Consider the following 23,069-nt stretch of genomic DNA (forward strand, 5'->3'; position numbering starts at 1 on the left):
GATAGCATTCCTATTTCTGAGAGAATTCCATTGGCTGGGAAATGTCCTACACTGATTAGCTTAGATCTGGTGTCCTGAGGATGGATAACCCTTAGAGTGATCCCTCCCTTGGAACTGGGGTTCTGGTCAGCAACCCTTAACGTGTGTGGGCTGCCTGGGAAAGAGGTAGAAGCCTAAACAAACAAACAAACAAACAAAACAAAACAAAAAAAACAAGGTACAGAGCTAAGGGGAGGAAAATAGCTCAGTGCCCATTGTGCCAGTCAGAACTCAGCCATCCTTAAAATCCTCCTCTTCTGGTTCCTGATGGATTATAGCAGAAACCCTGGAATTGGGAGACTACGGAGTTACAAGAAAAGGTGGCTTAGTCTAGAGTCGATTCAACAATGTGTGTGGCTGGGCGATGTGATATGGGACAGGGCATGTTAGGGTGCCCTGTTGCTTCCAACAAGGATTTCTCTCTTCTTCTAGTGCAGTAGGGAATGGATTCAGCCTCCAGGTTGTGTCCTCAGCACTTGTCCCTAAAGCAAACATGGGGCCTTTTTGAGTCTTTCTAAATGTTTTTAGAAAGGGGAAGTCGTTAGGGATAATAAAAACAGCTGCTTCTGCCATCTCAGTGATTCTCTTACTCATTTTCTCTTTCTCCCTCAGGCTCTATAGGGTAACACAGAGGCTGATGATACATCCTTATGCTAAAAGTGAGGGCTTTCCTGGGACACCAGGCTGTGGGCCACCCCCACTCTGAGAATGATGACTGGTTCTCACTGAGCACCAGTAGGAGCACTCTTTTTTTCCTTCCAGTAGCTCTGAAATTTTGCACTGTTGAACCCATGGCCCTTCTGACTACTGTGTACCTTCTCATCCCCTCTAGATGTTTGACTGGATAAGCCACAACAAGGAGTTATTCCTCCAGAGCCATACGGAGATCGGTGTGAGCTACCAGCATGCCCTAGACCTCCAGACGCAGCACAATCACTTCGCCATGAACTCCATGGTGAGTAGGGGGCCTGTTCTCAGCACTGCCTCTGGAGGCAGGACAGTGGGGGTGAGGAGAGTTGGGGGGGGTGGAGAAGGAGGAGGGAGGGGTAGAAACAGACTTGAGACCTGAGTAAGAGGGAGGGACTCTGAACAGGCGGACTCTTTAGCACTCCATGGGGATGTGTGCAGGACATGTGGCCAGCCAGCTGTGCCTATAGCAGATGATGGCCCATTTCTGCCTCCGGACTCTGCTTTACTTGGTGAAAGGAAGGTGCTGGGGTTGTAGAAGGCATTTGCTCAGCACAGGACGATAAGGGATAGTTGCTGGTTCCACTCTGCTGATTTAACCAACGTCTTTTGGTCCCTAGCACATGCGAGTCACTGAGCTGGTTTGGAGAGGGACCTCAGGCTCACTGGAAATGTTTCATTGGAAATAGTTGAGTGAATCAGGGCTGTTTATACTGGAGAAGGGGAGCCTTAAGGGACACACAGTTGCTGCCTTTAGATATTGGAAGGGCTGCCTTTAGAGAGAGAAGGCTAGAATTGCTTTGTGTCGGTCTAGGAGGGACCATCCAGGGGAGAGCACTTGGAGGGGGAAGCAAGATGACCCAGGGAGATGGGGTGCCCTGGGGGTTAGCGAGGTCCCCAGGCTGAAGAGTGTTCAAGGGGATGCTGAGTTCACAGGAATATTTGCTAGCTGTGTGGTCATAGGGAACTTACTTCTCTGGCCTTCAGTTTCTTCATTCGTAAAATGGAAATAATAGCCACCTTCTAAGGTTGTTGTGAGGATCCCATGAGTCAATTATAAAGTCAGTTGGAGTTGTGCCTGGTACATAGCAGATTATCAGTTAATATTGGTATGATAATAATGATAGTGATGATGGTGATATAGAAGTCTAGTCCAGATAAAACCTGTGACCCCTTGTAAACCTAACACTTTGGGATACTGTTTTTCCATATGGTTGCCCCAAGACTTTTTTTCAAAATCTTGTCTGCCCTTAGAACCTGCTGTATTCAGATGCCTGTAGCCTAATTATGCCTCAACTTACCTCCCTCTGTTTTTCTGCCCACTCTTCCTACTTGTGCTCCTTGTCCAAAAGAATAGCTCCACCATCCCCCGTGTATCTGAGCACCAAAGACACCTTCTTATTTGAACCAGTGGTGCTGAGAGGGGGACAAGTGTTAGAAAAATGTAAACATGGAGAATCACAGAGGCCAAAAAACAATTTCATTTCTACCAGGTTGTTTTAAATACAGTATGTACTAAGACTTCATGTACTGAAGAAGAAACAAATTTGGCCTTAAGCTGTTCAGTATCTAGTTGGGGTAATAACCCAATCGTGGTGCAGCTTGATATGTGCAGTGATAGAGAAACACTGAGTTAACTGAGAACCCTAATATCTCAGTGGTTTAAAGCAGCAGGGATTTATTTCTTGGGCCTATCACGTGCCCATCACTGGCTGGTAGGAGCTCTGCTCATCACAGGCACCCAGGACTCAGGCTGACCGAGCAGCTGCTGCCTCAAATGCTGCTGGTTGCCCCCTACAGGCTGGCTCTGAAGCATTCACTTAGAAGAAGTGACACATGCCACATTCACTCACACCTCATTAGCTGACACCAGGCATACGGCCACATCGAACTTGCTGGGTGGAGATATATGGTCCTACCATGTGCTGGGGAGGAGAACATAGGGTATCTGTGAATAGCCCTGATGACTAGGCCAGGGAACCGTAGCAGGGTGGAAGGTAGAGAGGAGCATCACGAAATTAGCAGAGAAAGCTAACTGTGGCCGCAGAATGGAAGATGTGGGACCAGGCACGGAAAACATCAACATGATTTTGTTATCAGTTTTTGCCTACAACTGACTTGTGTCTTCATCTAAATGTAAAGACTCATTTCCTTCCACCCAGTCTCCCATAATTATGTCTCATCCCTGGCTCACTTTAGTCGCAGAGAAGCAAAGCAATTGATCACAGGTGATTAAGAATGTGAACTCAAATCTAGTCAAGTTTGATTATCTGGGTACCTTGTGGACTTCCCCTGGTGAATTTGACAAATTCTGTGTCAGATTCTTCATGTCACCCAATTGCTTGGCCCTAAGGCAGACAGACTCATTTTAATAAGAAGCGAAGACAAACATAATTAGGGAGGTAAGTCTGCCACCAAGCCCCTCAAAACAATGAACTACAAAGCTAAATAGAGCCGTTGGCTTTGAATTATCCACACTGCTGCTCCTCTCTGTTAATATGGATCGCTGAGAGTTAATGGCACAACAAAAACCTTCCTCCTGACAAATTTACTTTTGAAGTCTCCATTTTCAGGACAAAAAACAAAGGAGGGAATTTACTGAAGGGAAACATCTTGTGGAGTTGGGAGAGAGGGAAGAGGAGATTTAATATACAATAGCCAGTTAGCTTGTTCAGCGCATCTTATAATTTCCCATGGCCGACTGTGAAGGCATGTCGCTCGCAGAGGCCTCCTTGCACTGATTAGGCTGGCTCTCCTCTCTGGCTGGAGGGCGAGGCAAGGGAAACCCCAGGGTTGTTTGATCAAATTGCCTGGGCTCTGTGTCTTTGTTAACCAGTAGGTTTACGGGTTTGTTATTAAAAGCAACTCCCACAAAGAGGAATGTCAGCATCCCAAACAGGTGAAAGGAGGGAATTATAGACTCCTTTTCTCTGGCCTGAGTGATGGATGTTGCTGCCAAAAAACAGATGAATGCAAGCAGCTACTGCTGGAGCCCAGTGACTATAGAATGATCCGCTACTCAGGGCAAGTGGGGGTGTGGATTGTTCTGTAAATTCACTGAGGCATTTCTGTTTCTGTTCTTGGAAATTATACATCTACCTCTACATACACCCACAAATCTGTTCATGTAAATGTACCTGTAGCGTGCTTTGTTTCAGGTTATAGGTAAGTTCTTTTGGTATTCATTGCTGAAATAGGCTAGTGATTCCATACCTTTTGGGGAGGTCACAGACCCCTTGAAATCTAATGAAGCTTGTGGGTCCTCTCCTCAGAGTAATATGTATGTGAACACATTTTTTTTAGATAATTTCAGGGGATTCAAGAGTATCCTAAAGCCTATCAACCAACCTCCCCAGTTTAAGATCTTAAGAACTTCATGATTTCTTCATGTATTCATTCCACAAATAATTAAGGATCAGATATTGTGCTGGTTGTTGGGCATATGGTGGTGAACAAAAGAGAGATGGTCTGCCCCATAGAGGGTCCAGTGGAGAGACAGATGTTTAATAAATAATCTCACAAATAAATATATAATTATAAACCAGTAAGTGTTATGTTGGAAGAGTAAGGTATGCTATGATAGAGTATAATAAAAGGAACTCAATTTAAATGGGGAGTCAGGTACATTTTTCATTGACAGTCAACCCTGACTTAAAGGTCATTGTTTTTTTTTTTATTGATAGTAATTAACGGTCTGTGAATTAACTCTATGATCAATCAAAGAACTTATAATTAAAGAATTCCTAGGTATATTGTTTTATAAATAAAATTAATCAACTTATAATTTATCTGGTTTTTAAGTTTTGTTTTCATGTGTCTAATTTTATATGCTGGTTAAAGACCCAACTCCAACTGAGGTGACCACTACTGAGAAATAATTGCATATCACTAAATCATAGATGAAAAGCCAGAAGTTTCCTAAGTTCTATCAATGAATTGGTACCAATAAAGGCCATCAATTATTAATACACCAAGAGTGTGGGAGTGATACCCTTCAGAGTAAGATACATGAGCAACTCTGAAAGGAAAAGGTTAAAATTGGTTGATCTTTGGATTTTTGCCATAACATGTTTTTTTTTTTTTTTTTACAATTCCCACTGGGAAATTCTAGTTTTTTGATCTTCAAAATAACAACAGCAATGATAATGATAATAATAATAATATCATCCTCCCTACTAAACCTAGTAGGAAAATATTCTCAGACTTCTTCCAGTGCCCCCAGAAAACCAGGTTTCTTGAGCTCTCTGAGACCCTTCTCCTGCTTAATTGTGCCTGTTGTTGTGGAATCCATTCTCACAAATTCTCTTTCCTCTGAGTGTGCTCTTCTCTGATGGGAGTGTGGACAGATGGAAGTAGGGTTGAGCTGTAATATGCAATGAAACAATCATGGAGCCATCCATGTTCTATTTTTTCATGAAAAAGACATAGGAGTAAATCCAAATGTAATGCACTCTTATTTACAATTTTAATTAGCTGGTTCTTTGGGAAAAAAATAAATTGCTAATGGCTTCTGTCTAGAGTTCTAAAATATGAAATGGTGTTCATTTTCTATTATTATGACTGTAAGGATTCACATTAGTGATAACCATGTGCAGCTGGGTGGTAGGAATCCTTTCTGCTATAGCATGTTTGATAGCTGCTTTAGTCCTATTAATTTGTTCACCAGAGGCACATATTGCCATTTGTGTGTAAATCAGACCAATTGCAGCGAAGACTGTGGTGTTCTTTCTCTTTGTTTTGAGGGAGCATTACAAATGGTAGCACCAAGGAAAAGTCAAATCTGGTGCAAGAGAAATAAAGATCCTGAGGCAGGTCTCCTGACCCCAATTTGAGAAGCCTTGCTCTCGGGTCATCTGTCATCTTTGATGCTTGGCATTCCCAAACCATGATGCTGTAGCACTTTCCCAACCCCAGACACAGAACACTTTTTATAATAACAATGTTTCTAGATTTCAGTGTAAACACACATACAGACACACTATTGTGATGTTTAAATAGCCAGTATTTGATCCTGCCATAGCTGCAAAGCACCTTAGTAAACATAGAACCTGTTTAAAGAAGAAAAAGATGAAGAAGAGGAAGAAGAGGAGGAGGAGAAGGAGAAGGAAGAAAAAGTGATCTATCTTATGTGGTGTGCATTTGTCTTTATAGTACAATTTTTTTCAAAGAATCACATAGTGAGGGATGCCTGGGTGGCTCAGTTGGCTGGGCATCCAACTCTTGATTTTGGCTCAGGTCATGATCTCAGGGTCCTGGGATTGAGCCCCATATGGGGCTTTGTGCTCAGTTGGGAGTTTGCTTGAGGATTTTCTCTCTCCCTCTGCCCCTCCCACAACTTGCACAAGCTCTCTCTCTCTCAAATAAATTAATATTAAAAAAGAATCATGTAGTGAGCTTGCTAAAAATGCATATTTCTTTTGGCTCCCACCCTAGTCATAGACAATCATAATCTCTGGAGGATGGGGCCCTAGGAACTTGCTTTTTTGACAAGTTCCCCCAGGTGATTTATATGCACATTGAAGTTAGAGGACTGTTGTTCTGTGGAATCTATAAGTATGAAACAGTCACTCCCTAAAATAAAACATCAAAGGTCTGAAAGACAGTCCATTTTCAGCATGATAACATGAGAAGCTCCATAGACCCACTCTCCAGTGAAACTGGTAAAAATTATTTAATTTAATTTAATTTAATTATTTTGGGGGGAAATTATTTTACAACAATATTTAAAGTCTCTGAAAATGGTCCTAAGTGCATTCAGCAAATGAAGAAATGTTTATTCAAGAAAATCTACTAAAATTCAATAAGAACATTGAGTCTGTGGTATTTGAACCAAGACCCACTCTCTCCCTTTCCCTTCCCAGTTCAGTAAGAGGAAATTGCCCTCCAAACTGGTGCAACCAAGAACACAGGGCCCCCAACTCCCAGTTGAAGGACTGTCATCACTGGACATTTCTTATCCTGTCCCAAGCTACCTGTTGCTGAAGCTAAGTTCTGGGTGAGTGTGGCCAAGCAGGGGGAACTCCTTCTTCTGCCTAGCTCCTACTCATGGAACAGAGGCTCTACCATAGGTGCAACACCGCTGAGAATCCTAGGGCCCCAATCTCCCTTTCCCCAGCTTGTCAGGCAGAGGTTCCGGCTGGGAGAGGCAAACTGAAGCCTGAGGCTACTCATCCTATTCACTGAGTTTTCAGCTGCTAAAATTTGGGGGGGGGGGTGTCACTCAGGAAGTACACCATTGTCCCTAACTCCAGCCCCAGAGCCATGGCTCAGAGATTTTGCCTGCGGGTGGAAGCAAACTGAAACAGAGAGCTCCAAGTCTTTTTCCAAGGGAACTGACCTCATTTGCAACAGAGAGTGGAGAAGTTTAAGCCAACAGCAGTCTCAAACATACCCTTAAGGAGATTCTGGTGAAAAGCAATTGGGAGAATTGGTAGAGTCATTGGAGATACAGGATAGATAGTAGGCAGGCTAGTGTGCTAGAGAGAACTGGGGAAAGAGACTTTTTGGGTACAGAACAAATCTCAAACACAGACCTCACAGACTCTCCCTTCAGAGGAGACTAAATTTGGTTGGATAGGTCTGCGGAGCATTTTTATGCCCCAGGACATTGTCGAAAATAATAGAATAATCACCTGGCAATTAGTGGAATTTAATAGCTACAAGTGGTCAGAGAAAATTAAAGAGAGCACTACCAAGACCACTGTCATCCTAGGGTGATCATGGGGATACTCAAGGCAGTACCACCTGGGGAACAACATCTGAGGTCACCCACTGTAGGAGCTGAGGTGGAAATAGTCTTCACTAAAATAGTCCAGCCAGTCACAAAACAAATAAGCAAATAACAATAACAAGCCCCAGAAGTGGGAGATTAGGACTCAACAGTGCTATAATGTATTATCTAAAATGTCCAGTTTCCCCCCCAAAATTATAAGACATGCAAAGGAACAAAAAAATATAACTAGGGAAAAAAAAACAGATAAAAAGCATACACTGGAAAGAGCAAGCAACAGAAATTGCTGGTGAGAGTGACCAGATGTCAGATTTAACAAAAATTTCAAAGTATCCATTATAAATGTTTTTTTAATGAAACTGATAAATTATTGAACACTACATCTGAAACTAATGATGTACTGTAAGTTGGCTAATTGATCTTAAATAAAAAAAATGAAGCTAAAGGAAACAATGATTGAAGAAGTAAAGGAAGGTTTGATGATAATGTCTCCTTAAACAGAGAATATCAGTGAAGAGTTGGAAATTATAAAAATGAACCAAAAGGAAATTCTGGAGTTGAAAAATACAATTACTGAAATGAAAAATTCACTAGAAAAGCTCACCAGTAGATTTGAACTGTCAGAAGAAAGAATTAGCAACCTTGAAAATAGATCAATATAAATTATACAATCTGAAGAATAGAGAGAAAGGGAATGAAAAAAACCAGGACCTCAGAAAAATATGGTATAACATAAGTATACCAACATATGCATAATGGGAGTACTAGAAGGAGAGGAAAGAGAGAATAGAATAGAAAAATATTAGAAGAAATAATGACTGAAATCTTCCCAAATTCATTAACCAACATTACACAGCCAGGAAGCTTAGGAAGCTCTAAGTCAGATAACTGCAAAGAGACCTACAAACAGACACATCATAGTAAAAATACTGAAAGCAGGGGCACCTGGGCGGCTCGGTTGGTTAAGCATCCAACTCTTGATTTCAGCTCAGGTCATGGTCTCAGTGTCCCGAGATCAACCCCATGTGGGTCTCCACACTGGGCATGGAGCTTAAGATGCTCTCTCTCTCTCTCTCTCTCTCTCTCTCTCTCTCTCTCCCCTCCTCTCCCCCCCCTCCCCTCTCCTTCTGCCCATCCCCCCTCTAAAAAATACTGAAAGCAAAGACAAAGAAAATCTTGAAATCAGCATAAGAAAACTGACTTGTCACAAGGGAATTCCAATAAGTTTAATAGCTGATTTCTTATCAGAAACAATGGAGGCCAGATAATATTTTCAAAGTGCTCAAAGGAAAACACTGTCAACCAAGAATCCTATATCCAGCAAAGCTAGCCTTCATAATGAAGGTGAAATAAAGATACCCTCAGCTAAACAAGTACTGCGAAAAGTTGTTGCCAGCAGACACACTTTATGAGAAATTATGAAAGAAGACCCTAAACAGTAATTTGAATCCACACAAAAAGACAAAGAGTACCAATAATGGTAATTATGTAACTATAAAAGACAATATAATGCATATTTCTTTTTCTCTTAGTTGATTTAAAAATTAATTGAATAAAATGTGTATAATGTGCTATTGGGCCTGTAACATACAGAAATATACGTGCCAGTAAAGCACACGCGGTGAGTGGGAACAAAGCTGTATTGGAATAAGGAAATTACTTCATATGGTAACTTGAATCCACAAGAGCAAATGAAAAGATCCAAAAATGATAAATAAGGAGGTTAATATAACAAAAGCTATAAATATATACTTATTCTTTTTTCTTGTTCCTGCTTCTTTAAAAGACATGTATAAAATAGATAATATAACAATCTAACTTCAAGTTTGTAGCATTTATAGGTGTAATGTATATAATAAAATATCACAAAAAGGAAGGAAGGGAATAAAGCAGTACAGGAGTAACATTTTTACTCACTGGAATTAATTACATCTGAAGCTGATTCTGATAAGGGAAGATGTGTATGGTAAGCTCTAGAGCAGTGGTTAAGAAAATAACTCAGAAAATATAGTGAAAAAAATCAGTAAAGATGTTAAAATGCTACATTATAAAATATTCACCTAATGCAAAAGAAAGCAGTAGAGGAAGAATAAAGGTATAAAAAATGTGATGTAGATTAATAGTAAAATGGCAGACATAAATCCAACTATATGAATAATGACATTAAATGTGAAAGGGTTAAACACTTTAATCAAAGGTAGAGATTGTCAGCCTGAATTTAAGAAAAAGAAATGAGATCCAACTACAGATTGTCTATAGGAGACACACTTCAGATTCAAAGATTACAATACATTGGAAGTAAAAGGTTGGAAAAAGATGTATTATGCAAACAGCAACCACAAGAAAGCCAGAGTGGCTGCATTAATAACAGACTTTTAAGTAGACTTTAAAACAAAAAGTGTTACTAGAGATACAGAGGGACATTTTGTAATAATAAAATTATGGGTCATTCCTTTAGGAAGGTATAACAATTATCTAAACATATATGTACCTAACAACAGAGCACCAAAATACTAGAAATGAAACTGACAGAAATGAAGGGAGAATATAATGCTACAATAATAGAGACTTTGACACTCTCACTTTTAATAATGGACAGAACAACTAAGCAGATCAGCAAGAAAATAGAAAACTTGAAGCAAGGAAGTAGAGGCTATAAACCAGATTAACCTAACAGACATCATGGAATGCTCCATCCAACAACAGCAGACCATACATGTTTCCCAAGGGTACATGAAAATTGTCCAGGATAGATCATGTGCTAGGTCATAAAACAAACCTCAATAAATAGAAAGGATAAAAATAATATAATTCTGACCACAATGGAATAAAATTAGAAATCAACAACGGAAAGAAATTTGGGAAATTTGCAAATATGTGGAAATTAAATAACACACTCCTAAGTACACAATGAGTCAAAGAAGAAATAAAAAAGAAATTGGAGTGGCGATTGGGTGGCTCAGTGAATTAAGTGTCCAACCCTCGATTTCAGCTGTCATGATCTCGGGTTTGTGAGATCAAGCCCTGTGTTGGGCTCCACACTGGGTGTGGGGCCTGCTTGGGATTCTCTGTCTTCCTCTGCCTCTCCCCACTGCTCACACACTCTCTTTGTCCCTCTAAAAAAAGAAATACCATGAAACCAAAACCAGACAAAAACATCACTCAAGAAAAGAAAGGTACAGACCCATATTCCTTATGAGTATGGATGCAAAAATTTCCAATGAAATACCAGCAAACTAAATACAGCAACATATAGAAAGAATTATATACAATGACCAATGGGAATTATTCCAGGATTGTGAGGTTGGTTTAACATCAGTAGAGTAAAAAATAAAAACCACATGGTAATCTCAGTAGACTTAGAGAAAGGATTTAGCAAAATCCAACACCTTTTCATAATAAAAGCAACTAAATAGGAATAGAAGAGAACTTTCTCAACCTGTTAAAGGGCTGCTATCTATGAAAAACCAACCGCTAATATCATACTTAATGATTAAAGACTGGATATGTTCCACCTAAGATTAGGAACAGGACAAAGATATTTGCTCTTGTCACTTTCTATTCAATATTGGAGGTTCTAGCCAGGGCAATTATTCAGGAAAAAGAAAAAGCATCCAAACCAGAAAGGAAGAAGTAAAACTATCTCTATTCTTAGATAATGTGACCTTGCATATGGAAAATCCTAAGCCATCCACTAAAAAACTATTAGAAGTAGTAAATGAGTTCAGTAAGGTTGCAGGATACAGAATCAATATACAAAAATCAATTATATTCCTACATACTTAAAATGAACAATCTGAAAATGGAATTAAGAAAACCATTCCATTTACAATAGCTTCAAGAAGAATAAAATACTTGGGAAACTTTTAACAAAAGAGGTGTACTACTTGTACTCTGAAAACTACAAAAACATTGTTGAAAGAAATTAAAGAGCTAAATAAAGGGGAAAACATCTCATATTCATGGATTGAAAGACTTTATTGTTAAAATGGCAATCAGTCTACAGATTCAGCACATTTCTATCAGAATCCCAGCTGGCCTGTAGAAGCTGATTCTCAAATTCACATGGAATTACATGGGACCCAGAATAGCCAAAACAGTCTTAAAAAAGTGGGAGAACTCCTATTTCCTGACTTTAGAACTTTCCACAAAGCAGTAGTAATCAAGACAGTATGGTACCAGCATGGGATAGACATATAGATCAATGGAACAGAATTGAGAGTCTGTAAATAAACCCATATGTCTGTGGTCAGCTGAGTTTTGACAAAGGTACCAAGACCATTCAATTTGGAAAGAATAGTTTTTTCAACAAATGGTGCTGGGACAACTGGATAGCCCCATGCAAAAGAATGAAGTTGACCCTTTCCTCACATTAAATTAAAAACAAATAAATTGGTCTTCATCAAAATTAAAAAACTTTGTGCTTCAAAAGATATAATCCAGAAAGTGAAAAGATAACCCACAGAATGGAGAAAGTATTTGCAAACCATTTATCTGATAAGGGACTTGTATATAGAATATATAAGGAATTCTTACAACTCAATAAGAAAAGACAACCTAATTAAAAAATGAACAAAGGAGTGGCACCTGGCTGGCTCAGTCAGTGGAGCATACAACTCTTGATCTTGGGGTCATGAGTTCAAGCCTCATGCTGGGCATAGAGCTTCCTTAAAAAAAAAAAATGGACAAAGGATCAGTTTAGACGTGTCTTCAAAGAAGATATACAGATGGTCAATAAGTACATGAAAAGAAGCTTGACATTGATAGTCATCTGGGAAATGCAAATCAAAACCACAGTGAGATATCATTTTACACCCATTAGAATGATTATAATCAAAAAGTCAGATAATAACAAATGTTGGCAAGGACATTGAGAAATCCAAACCCTCTTATACTCCTTCATACACTGAAGGAGTGTAACATGGTGGACCACTTTGGAATATAGTTTGGCAGTTCCTCAAACAGTTAAACATACAGTCACCATATGTCCCAGTGATTCAATTCCTATGTATATACCCAAGAGAAATGAAAACATATGTTCACACAAAATGCCCATACATTGTACACAAGTGTTTATAGAAACATTATTCATAATAACCAAAAGGTGGAAATAACCCAAATTGTCCATCAACTGATGAATGGATAAGCAAAATATGGTATATGCATATAACGGAATATTATTTGCCCATAAAAAGGAATGAAGTGCTGGCACATACTTGTTGGATAAATAAGGATATTAAGCATGCCACAGCATCTGTTGCCAACCTAGAACAGTTTGGGTAGCAAGGATGCAGAACTGGTAAGGCAGGGCCTTCACTTCTGCAGGAGCCCTATAGGACATGACTCTAGCAGAAGCTGAACAACCCTTGGAAGGGAGGGGGTGAAAGCAATGGGTTCCATCAGAGTGGGCCTGGGAGCCAGGCGGCTTACAAGGTCCTCAGGTGATGCATACTAAATTCCAGAAACGAGTGGACTGGATGATCTTTCACATTCCACCTGATCTTGAGCATCTTTTTTTCTGAGGTTCTAATCCTAAAGGTGGAGGTAAAGCAACTAAAATGTGTCCCTCCCTGATGAGAATGAATGTGATCCTATGTTTGCTGTCAACACTGGGATTCCTAAGGCAGGCCTTCTGAGGAAACCTATACTTGTAAAATATTGCACATATCACCAGCCAGACCTATTCTTACGAATCAAGTTGAACAGGATGCAGTGTTTGTATCTCCACAAACATCCATGTGGGTGGAATTTTGCTCTTCTTCCAACTCAGTAGGAGGATTAGATTTTATTTTCTGATCTGCTCCGTATCCATTTATGAATCCTTGCTCTTGGCACCATTGTCAGCATTAAACTTGTCCTAAGGAGAGAGGAAGATGCTTTGGAGGTGGGCAGCAGGGCAACTGGTGCACGTGGCTAAAGCAGCAGTCCTCACCCTGGCTGCCCACTGTAGTCCCCTGGGGAATTTTGAAAAAAACCCCATCTGGACCCCACTGTCCTAGACTCTGATTTAACTGTGCTGGAGTGGAACCCAGGAAATAGGTACAAAGTTGAGAACCAGATTGAGAATCACTGGCTCTAGGTGAAGAGAAAAAGCAACTGACGATAGCCAGGGGTCAAACTCAAAAACTACTGGATAATGAGCCTGTGGAACTGGAGGTGAAAACTTCTCTTCAATGTCAGAAGGATCCAGAAAGGATTATCTGTCTTTTTTTTTTTTAAAGATTTTATTTATTTATTTATTTATTTATTTATTTATTTATTTATTTATTTATTTGAGAGAGCGACAATGAGAGATGGAGAGAGAGCACATGAGAGGGGGGAGGGTCAGAGGGAGAAGCAGACTCCCTGCCGAGCAGGGAGCCTGATGCGGGACTCGATCCCGGGACTCCAGGATCATGACCTGAGCCGAAGGCAGTCGCTTAACCAACTGAGCCACCCAGGTGCCCCCAGAAAGGATTATCTGTCTTTACTCCCTGCTCCTAGCTCCCTACCCCAACCTTTCTAGGTTCCCTATTTGCCTTTGCCCACTGGTCTCGAATCAGCTATGTTTGGGGGACTGGCTTCAATTCAACAGAAAAACCTAGGGAAGCTCCTTGGCTGCCTGCAACTAAGGCTTTCTCGGCCTTGTCCTGATGCACAATGCTGGCTCTTCTCACCAGTAGCCCATCAACTGGGTCCCTTCTGAAAACCTGCTCTGAGCTGATTCACAGGGCCTGGCTCACCACTCAGATTTCTGACTTGTGGCTGGCACTGGCCTGGTTCAACCTTTTCTCTTAATCATAAGCCCCTCTGGGCCCCAGACTTCCCTCTTCCCCCTCACTCCTGATTCTCTGCCCACAGCCCTGGTACCTCTTTTCTGGCTTCAATCCACTGCTCTCTAGGGCCTTCTGTCATCATGTTCCTTGCCCTCAGGTTATTTACTGGGCCCTCTTGGTGTATACCCCTTGAGCCGTGTGGCTCAGTTTACCCACACACTCTTACATATTCACATGCAGCCACTGCCTGCTCTCTGACAGGTCTGCAGCTGCCAGGGAGTTAATTTGTCTGAAATTCAGCCAAAGCTGACTCATGCCTCTTCTTTGAGGTCTCCTGGAGCCAAATGAAAAGCATGAAATGGTCTATGAAACCTAGCACGTCAGATGAGATAATGTACACAGAAGGGCTTAAACTGTAAAGCATGACGCAGATATAAAATATTGATAGTAATATGCAGCAGTAACATTGCATATGCCATTCTGGGGCATGGGTGGTAGCCAGCCAGGAGTACCAGATAAGGGACAGAGACTGATCAAGGACATACAGACGAGTTTGAGAACTGAGAGGTCAGGACCAGGTAGGCATATGGAAAGGGAACATTACAAAAAGCAGAGGTCGGAGTGCCTGACACAGCCGGAGGCCCACAAATGAGCAAGAGCTAAAAGATTTCCATCAGTAAGTCCTTTTGGCTCTACCCTCAACATATATCCAGAATCTGGTCACTTGTCACCACCTCCACGGCCACTGGTCTAAGCTGCCATCAGTCCTGCCTGGACTATTATTGTAGCTCCTACCTGGTCTCCCTGCTCCTACCTTTGTTCCCTTATGGTCCATTCTCAACACAATGCCTGAATGCTCTTGCCAAGAGTAGGATATATCATATTGTGTCACTCCTTTACTCAAAAATGCTTTAATGCCTTCCTGTCCTTCTCAGGGTACAAGCTGACATCCCCTACCATGGCTTACAAGGCTCTACATGGTCTGGACCCCAGTTACCTCTCAGATCTCAGCCTCTACCACCTATTCATCTGCTCCAGTCACCCTGGGCTTCTTGCTGTTTCTTGAACCCGCCAAGGGCATTCTTGCCTTGTGGTCTTTGCCCCTGCTGTCCCCTCTACCTTGGAGCTTCTTCCTGCCTGCAGCCACATGTTTACTCTCTCACTTCATTCAGGGATAAGCTCAGGTCTCATTCCTGACTTCAGGGCTCAGCCTGCCATGACTTCTCTATTTTAAGTAGTATTTCCCATGCGCATCACATACTATGCTTTTCTCAGCTATATTTTATACAGAACTGAAATAAGAAAGATTTAATAAATAGTTATTAATTTATTGTCTGACTCTTCTACTAAAATGTAAGCTCCATGTGCATAGGAAGTTTGTCTGTCTTATTCCCTGTGTGCACAGTGTTTTGCATTATTGAATGAATAGTTGAATAAGACAGCAGATGTAAACTCCAGCAATAAGGCAAGACATTGATAAAAGGAGCAAAGAGTTGCCTTAATCTTGAGCTTTCCAGAGGTTCTGCCAAGACAGGGACCTGTTCCTCAGGGTAACTGGCCTTGGGTTTTCAAGTGAAGATTATTGCTCCAAGGAGGGAGAGGACAAGAGACTCCTGCCCATTCTAGAGTTGGGCTATTCTGGGACGTTCAAGGACAAGTCAAGGGCCCCAAAGGGGAGACCAGAGATGTAGAAATTTTTATTGAATTCTCTCTCCAGGAGCCCTACTTCTCTGAGATGGGAGTCTTTGAATCTTTGGGAGAAACTTCTCTTCATCATCTCCCCTCTCCTTTTAGGGACACCCTTGGCCAGCCCAACTGCTTTCACATCTATGGCAAAGTAAAACAGTGTGGTGGAAAGAGCTTGGGCACTAGGTGCAAACTGTTGCTTTGTTTCCTGGCTGGTTGTATGATCATAGGCAAGTTGTTTCAATTTCTTAGAGCCTTACCACTACGTCTGTAAATGGGGGTGGGGGGATAACGATAGTACCTTTGCCAGGGGTGTTGTAAGGATGAGATGTGATCGGGCGCCTGGGTGGCTCAGTTGGTTAAGCGACTGCCTTCAGCTCGGGTCATGATCCTGGAGTCCCGGGATCGAGTCCCGCATCAGGCTCCCTGCTCAGTGGGGAGTCTGCTTCTCCCTCTGACCCTCCCCCCTCTCATGCTCTCTCTCTATCTCATTCTATCTCTGAAATAAATAAAATCTTTAAAAAAAAAAAAAGGATGAGATGTGATCATCCATTTTAAGCACAACATTTGGCACAATGTAGTGCTTGGCAAATGTTCAGGTACTATTGTCAAGGTCAGGAGTGCTAGAAGAAACAGTTCTCCTTGTTCTCAGAGTTCCTGTCTACAGAGCTTCTCAAACTTTAATGTGCAAGCATATCACTGGGGACAATCTTGTTAAAATGCAGATTCTAATCAGAAAGTTGGGAAGGAGCTTGAGATTCTGCATTTCTAACCAGCTCCCAGACTGTGCCAATGCACAGATCGAGCTCTGAATATCCAGGCCTACACAAGAAAGGGCTGGGGGAGAAAATACTGGTGAGTATATTTCCATGAAGTGTTATAGCCTCTGCCTGAAATTACTATATTCTAACCCAGAAGAGCCACATTGATCCCAACCACTTTCCCCACTGGTGTTCCAGATCTGATTCCAGCTATACCCATTCTTCCCTAACATGTGAATCCTGTAACGCTGCCTCCTACAAAGATACTCACCCCTCCAAGGAAGTTTCACTCTGGGCTGAGAAAGGAGAGAGAGACCAGTTTCTCTTTGACTGCAATCAGCTCCTGGGTTTCCTTGGCCCTCGGACATATGGCCAGGCACCTGTTTTCATGGCTGCTTAATAGCTTGTGAAGCAAGTGCTGGAGGAAACGTTGCTACAGCAAGCCAGGCGAGGGGGACAGAGGGATTCATGGGCCAACGTTATCTTTGCTAAGTGCCGGGGCTGCTCCAACTTCTTTCCTCTCTCCACCCCACAGTGACAGATGCCTTCCACATGGTTTGACCTACTGTCTGGCCAGACCTGAGGAGATAGTCATTCATCAACTGCCCTATTTGGCCCCCTTTAGGGCACCCTGTGGTTTGGGGGAGGCAGAAGTTGGAGGTTTCATTTAGAGCTCATCACATCTCATAGCCATTGTAGAATTTCAAGCATGGACAGTTCTTATTCCAGATGTTACTATCCCAGTGGCCATATGTTTCGAGGTGGGATCAGCAGGTTTACATGGTAGTGTTAAACTAATTAATCATAAACTGATGCTTTAACAGCATCGAGACCCAAAGTGGGTTTGATACTAGCAAAGATGTAAGCAATACATATGGTAGCATTAAGCTGGAAAGAGGAGGTGAGGCTCAGCTTTTTCCATTGCTCTGGCACGATCTATCTTCTTACTGATACTGAACACTACTCATGAAACCTCTGAAAGCTGTGTGGGAAAATCTCCAAGTATTTTTCCTTATGGCTCTCTCTGAGTGTGACAAAACAAAAACTTAAATTAATATAAGCTGCAGGGCATGAGAAAAAGATAGCTATAAACAGAGGGGTCATGCAGACTAGGAATCAGGAGGCTGGGGTCTACTAGTCAGCCTCTCTTTCGGTGACTTGGAACATACCACCTAATTGACTAACAAAGTTTTAAACACCTCCTGGGTGGATTCAAGAAACATCTGGGTTTTATTGTTTTTTTTCCTAACTGTAAAATGAGACTGTTAAATGAACTTGGCTTCTAAAAAACTTTAAATGAAGTATGTTTATATTCTTTTCCTTATTAAAGCAGTATTTGCTCATTAAAACTTACTTATTTCACTGGTAGTAAGTTGTGCCTTACTTTAAAAAAAAAAAAAAGCTTTATTAAAGTAAAAAGAGATGGAGGAGTTTTAGTAATTACAGCTTTCATGGAATACAACCTGACCAGATTCATTAAAGATACGTTAAAATAATTTGTGAAACTAAAAAATATTTAAAATACCAAATCTATTAAAATTAAAAATACTCCACAACCCCTAGCATTATTTGTAGGGGAAAAAAGCCCCAAAGTAGAAACAACCTTTGTGTCTCAATAGAAAGAATGAGTTCAATAAAAATAAATTCCCTTTTGTTCCAACACCCATAGATATCTGATGCTTTGATGTATTAACATCAGTGCTGCGAGCAAGAGCTGGGGGATAAGACACTATATATTTCCTCTGTATAGTTTTAGAACATTTTCCCCCAATTACTAAAAATATGTATATCCCAAAATTATTTTTGTAAACGCTTCTCTATACATAAAAGAATTAAGATGACAAAAAGAGCCTAGAGGAAGTTCCTACCGCCATGCATATCTGTGCAAAGTAAGCATTCAATAACTAATAACATTCGGGTGTGCTTCCCTGGTATACATAATATTAGTAATATGTACATTCTCAGCTGAGGCCCTACTGTTTATATATTTTGTACTTAGCATTTTGGTTTAAGATCCGGTTTGCATTTGACCCAAGTGATTTTGCTGAGTACCTTGGCCCTCGGCCGGGTGTTTGCCTGGCTTCCCTCCCTTGACTTTTGGATTTGGAGAGTCAAGGTCTCCGGGGCTTGTCTGGACTGAGCCCCTTTCAGGAAGGTGGCCCCTATGTGGCCGTTGTGCCTCACCTCCTGTGGTGATCTTATGGGATCACAACTTCCATATTCATAATAATAACTTAAAAGCTGCAGTCCGTTAACTAGAATGGAATTGAGAACCCTATGTGCAGAACTCACTCTTCCCAGAGATGAGACAGCTCATCTGTGGTTCCCCTCTGCCTCTGAACATGAGAAGCGTCACCCCTGGATGACTAAGTGAAGGGCTGCAGGCCTGGCCTGGAAAGGAGGCTTCTGCCACCTTTGGCAATAGGGTCAATGATGAGCAAAGGATCTGTCCCCTTGTGTGAGGACAAGACTTGCCCACTTCTGGGTACTCTTAGTATGCCAGAGTTGTGGAGATGCCCTAAGAAGGCTATCCCAAGAGACAAAGACCTCTGCTTTTCCAGCTTAAGGTATGAAAGGACATTGTGTGTGTTGCAAGGACATGGCTCACAGAGTGAGTCACTTGTTGATTCTGAATCTCTGCTCTCTCTGGGTCAAGGAAAGACCTGTGGACAATTCAGGGCCTCGGACCCTTGAATCCTAGGAAAAGGGTCTCTGCCACAGAGGAGGTGTGGCATGCAGGGCAGTGTCCTGGCAAGGGATGAGAGCAGCTTTGCCTGCTGTAGGGCAGGGCACCCATGGCAGGCTACTGTGGAAAGGGACTCTTCCCCAGGGACAGGAGGGGACACTGTGGCATGTTCTCTGTGAAATACAGTGGGACTTTGGGTTGTTGAAATATCTGCCTCTTGTTGGAATAGTTGATAGATTTTTCTGTTTGTTATGCTTTTTTACTAATACTTTGATTTAGTTTGCACTTAATTTGGTGAGTTAATACCAGTCTCCGGAAACTGGATGAGGGAAATGTCATCCATCGAGTTATCAGTTATATGTCAGACAACACACTAGATGCTTTATGTTATCTCATGTAACCCACAGGAGAGAGTTTCTGATTCAGCATGGGGACATATGGCCAAGGTGTAAAATTCACCCTTGCTTTTAGGAGCGAAGTGAATGGGATTCAAATAATATAGTCAGCAATGATCTGCTCTTGCCATCAACCCCTAGCCCAGAGCTTAAGGTTACCAAAATGATAGCTTCTATCAAATGATTATTTCTAGAAGAGCCAGTATCTCTTTCAGAGTGTACTGTGTAAGAAACTTGGTTTAGGGAGAAAATTTAGCTAGGTTTTTAAATGGAAAGTTATGATTATCTTGCAAGCAACTTTGCTTGTTTTTGTAGCCAGTGAGGGCAGCCAGGAACCAGGTTCAAAGTGAGATGTTTTGGCAGGACTGAAAACTTTCATCAGGGTTCTGCTAACTAGTTCTTCCAGGAGGGTGACCGCTTGCTTCACTGATTTCAGTTGTTCACAGCAGGGGGCAAGGCCTTGGGAGAAGGGCCATCCATCCTGTGATGTCCAATTAATGACTGCAGGAATGAAACAGGAAAGCAGAATTTAGGCAACAAAAGCAGAGGGAGGGTGTAAGTATAGAGGGCTTTTGAGTTAGCGAGATTTTTGCTGCGATTTAATTATATTTTCTATTTGTGACCAAAGTGATGGTGGGAGGGAGAGGCCTTGGCATGGTGGCAGGTTGGACGGGGTGGGTCATGCCTCACTCTGTGCTGCAGGTGCATTGCATTTTGCAGAGTAGATCCTGTTTACATCTTGGACTATGCGATACTGTGAATAATGATAAGGTTAATTGCACTGCATATATGTGGGGGATTTAAATTAATAAAGCAGTTTTGGGGTAAGGACTTAAGAAAATACTCATGAAACCGGAATTATTAGTCCCATTACTAACTTCTGGCCAGGGAAACTGGTTAGTCTAGGCAGCTCAGCTCAAGGGAAGGGGCTGATGAGGAGAGGGGGAGAGAAGCGTCTGGTCCTCGGTCACTTGGAGGCTGAAGAACTCAGGGGACCCAGCTGCAGCCGTGACCCGCACATGACAGGCCAGAGAGCAGAATCACGATGAAGGGCAGAGACATGTGGACAGCCACGGCTGGGCTATGTCCACTCCAGGGTAGGCAGCACTGTTCTCCCTGTCTCACCCCATGCAGACTTCTTCTTGCTGACCCTTGAGTGCGCAGAGTAGTCTTTTAAAAGCATAAATCAGGTCATGGTGTTCTTTTGTTGAAAACATTCCTGTTGCACATGGACACTTGAAATCTTTGAGTTACCGTTGTTTCTTCAGTTTATGCCTTTCCTCCTCCATAGAAGAGGGTTTGGGGAGGGGAATAGATTTAGTCAGTTTTCCCTAGTCAGTGCTGAAGATAAGACAAGAAGAGGGGTGCCTGGGTGGCTCAGTCGGTTGGGACTCCAACTCTTGGTTTCAGTTCAGGTCATAATCTCGGGGTTTCGGGATCGAGCCCCATGTTGGGTTCTGTGATAGGCATGGAGCTTGCTTGGGATTCTCTCTCCCTCCCTCTTCCCCTCCCCTGCTTGCTCTCTCTCTTTCTCTTAAATAAATAAATAAATAAATAAATAAATAAATAAATAAATAGTACAGAACAACACTGTGTCCCCTTATGTTCTTTCTACATTCAATCTGGAACTGACCCCGCTTACTCAAATAGAATGTCTGAGATTATTTAGTTCAACACCCTCCTTTTAAGGATAAAGAACCTGAGGCACAGGGGTGGCAAGTGACACCTTAGAGGAGTGTTAGAGCTGGACCAGAACTCTTGTCTCCTGACTCCTGGCCAAGTGAATTTGATGCCCTTGACTGATGGACAGCTCTGCAGATGGAAAGGCATTTTTGGCTGGCAAGGCAGAATAGCAGGGCCAGATTGGAGGGAGTGGAGGACGCCCCTGGTAGGGAATGGAAAGGCTTGAAAGAATGAAAATATCTATTCCTGTTGGCCACGTCACCAGGACAAACATGACTCCCAAATGCTCCTTAATGGAGGCATAAACAGTGATGCAGAAGAACCACAGGGATGGATTGACCAAAGGCCATGACAAGTCATTTATGCATAATGACTAAGCACCCCTATTTATTCACTCTTAACCCAGCTCTTTAACCTTGCTCTTTCTTTTCAAGTCATTGGAGACCTTCTCTACCATTCCTCTCTTTTCATTTGGTTTTTGGCTACCATTTAGAATCTAGCTGCACATTTGTCTCAGGTTCTAGGCTGAAGGAAGACGAAGAAGGTGATGATGATGGACCGGGGCCACGTGATTTGCCTGCAGTCTTTAGCTATTTTGAAAGGGGGCTGTAGAGAAGAATAATGAGCAAATTCATTAGTCAACATGATATTTATCCCTCTATTGTGAGGAATACTCCCTCTACTTCTTTTGTAAAGCATAATCATTGTTAGTTTTAGTAAGACATTTCTCTGCCCACTGATAAGGAAACAAAGAGGCATTTGCTGTGCTAGTCTCCAGAATGTGAAGTGTAAGCTGTGGTCTTTTGTTTGTGTTTGTTTTTAGCTTTCATTTGTGATAACAGGCTTCAGGGTTGAAGGGGGCCTTGGAGGACCACCAGGCTCACCACCCTCTTCTGTGCAGGAAGCCCCTTCCCAACATCGACGCCAGTGTTTCAGATCCCTTTCCTCTGCATCCACACAGCGAGCTCCCTCCGCCTCTGTAGAAACACTTACTTCATTTTGCTCTAAATTGCAGTTATTTGAGGACTTTTCTGTCTCAGCTGTGAGCCCCTGAGGCAGGAATCCTGTCTCATTCCTCTTTGATCTCCCACAGCCCCCAACACAGACTCTGGCCAACTCTCTATAAATGTTTGAATGAGTGACAAAGTGTTAACAGCCTCCAGAGGCAGCCACAGTTAGACATCTCTAATAGCCAGAAAGTTCTTCCTAAAGTGAGCAGAAGTGTGCCTCCCTATGTTCTCTGTGGGGAGCGAATGTCAACAGGCAGTGATGACAAAGGGCCAGGTATCCATAAGATGACCATGAGGGACGTTGGGGAGAGGCTGGTGCCCAGCTCTTATTGCTTTTCTTGCTTCCCATCTGGCCAAAGCACACAAAGACTTTCCCAGGACAGGAAAACCCAGTAACACTAGATAAATCCGGATAAATGTGGGGTGGGGAAGAAGGTTTTCCGGATTTGAATCCAGTTTGGAAGGACAGCTCTGTCACACACTGTCAATATCACACCTGCATCCCCTCAGCCAGCCCTAAAGGTCAAATGCAGGTGGCGCCCATATAAACTGATCGCTTCCTGTGTTTCTCTGGCCGTGGTCACTCTCTGACCTGGGAGGTGTGCTTGGCCTCTGTGTAGGTCAGGCTGGAAATGGA

General features: G+C 42.2%; 1 protein-coding gene across 22 annotated transcripts in view; it reads left to right on the plus strand.

The window, feature by feature from the left end:
* The window catches only part of KALRN (kalirin RhoGEF kinase), a 647,217-nt gene that overhangs the window by 251,221 nt on the left and 372,927 nt on the right, over positions 1-23,069 (plus strand). For all 22 annotated transcript variants that reach the window (XM_073894515.1, XM_073894519.1, XM_073894546.1 and 19 more), the window contains exon 6: positions 872-994. In XM_073894515.1, coding sequence (XP_073750616.1) covers positions 872-994 — 123 coding nt within the window. The remainder of the gene's footprint in view (positions 1-871; positions 995-23,069) is intronic.

This window comes from Callorhinus ursinus, unplaced genomic scaffold (assembly GCF_003265705.2).
Source record: "Callorhinus ursinus isolate GAN/ISIS: 27379988/994484 unplaced genomic scaffold, GSC_fseal_2.0 scaffold1, whole genome shotgun sequence".
In the NCBI taxonomy this organism is placed as follows: domain Eukaryota; kingdom Metazoa; phylum Chordata; class Mammalia; order Carnivora; family Otariidae; genus Callorhinus; species Callorhinus ursinus.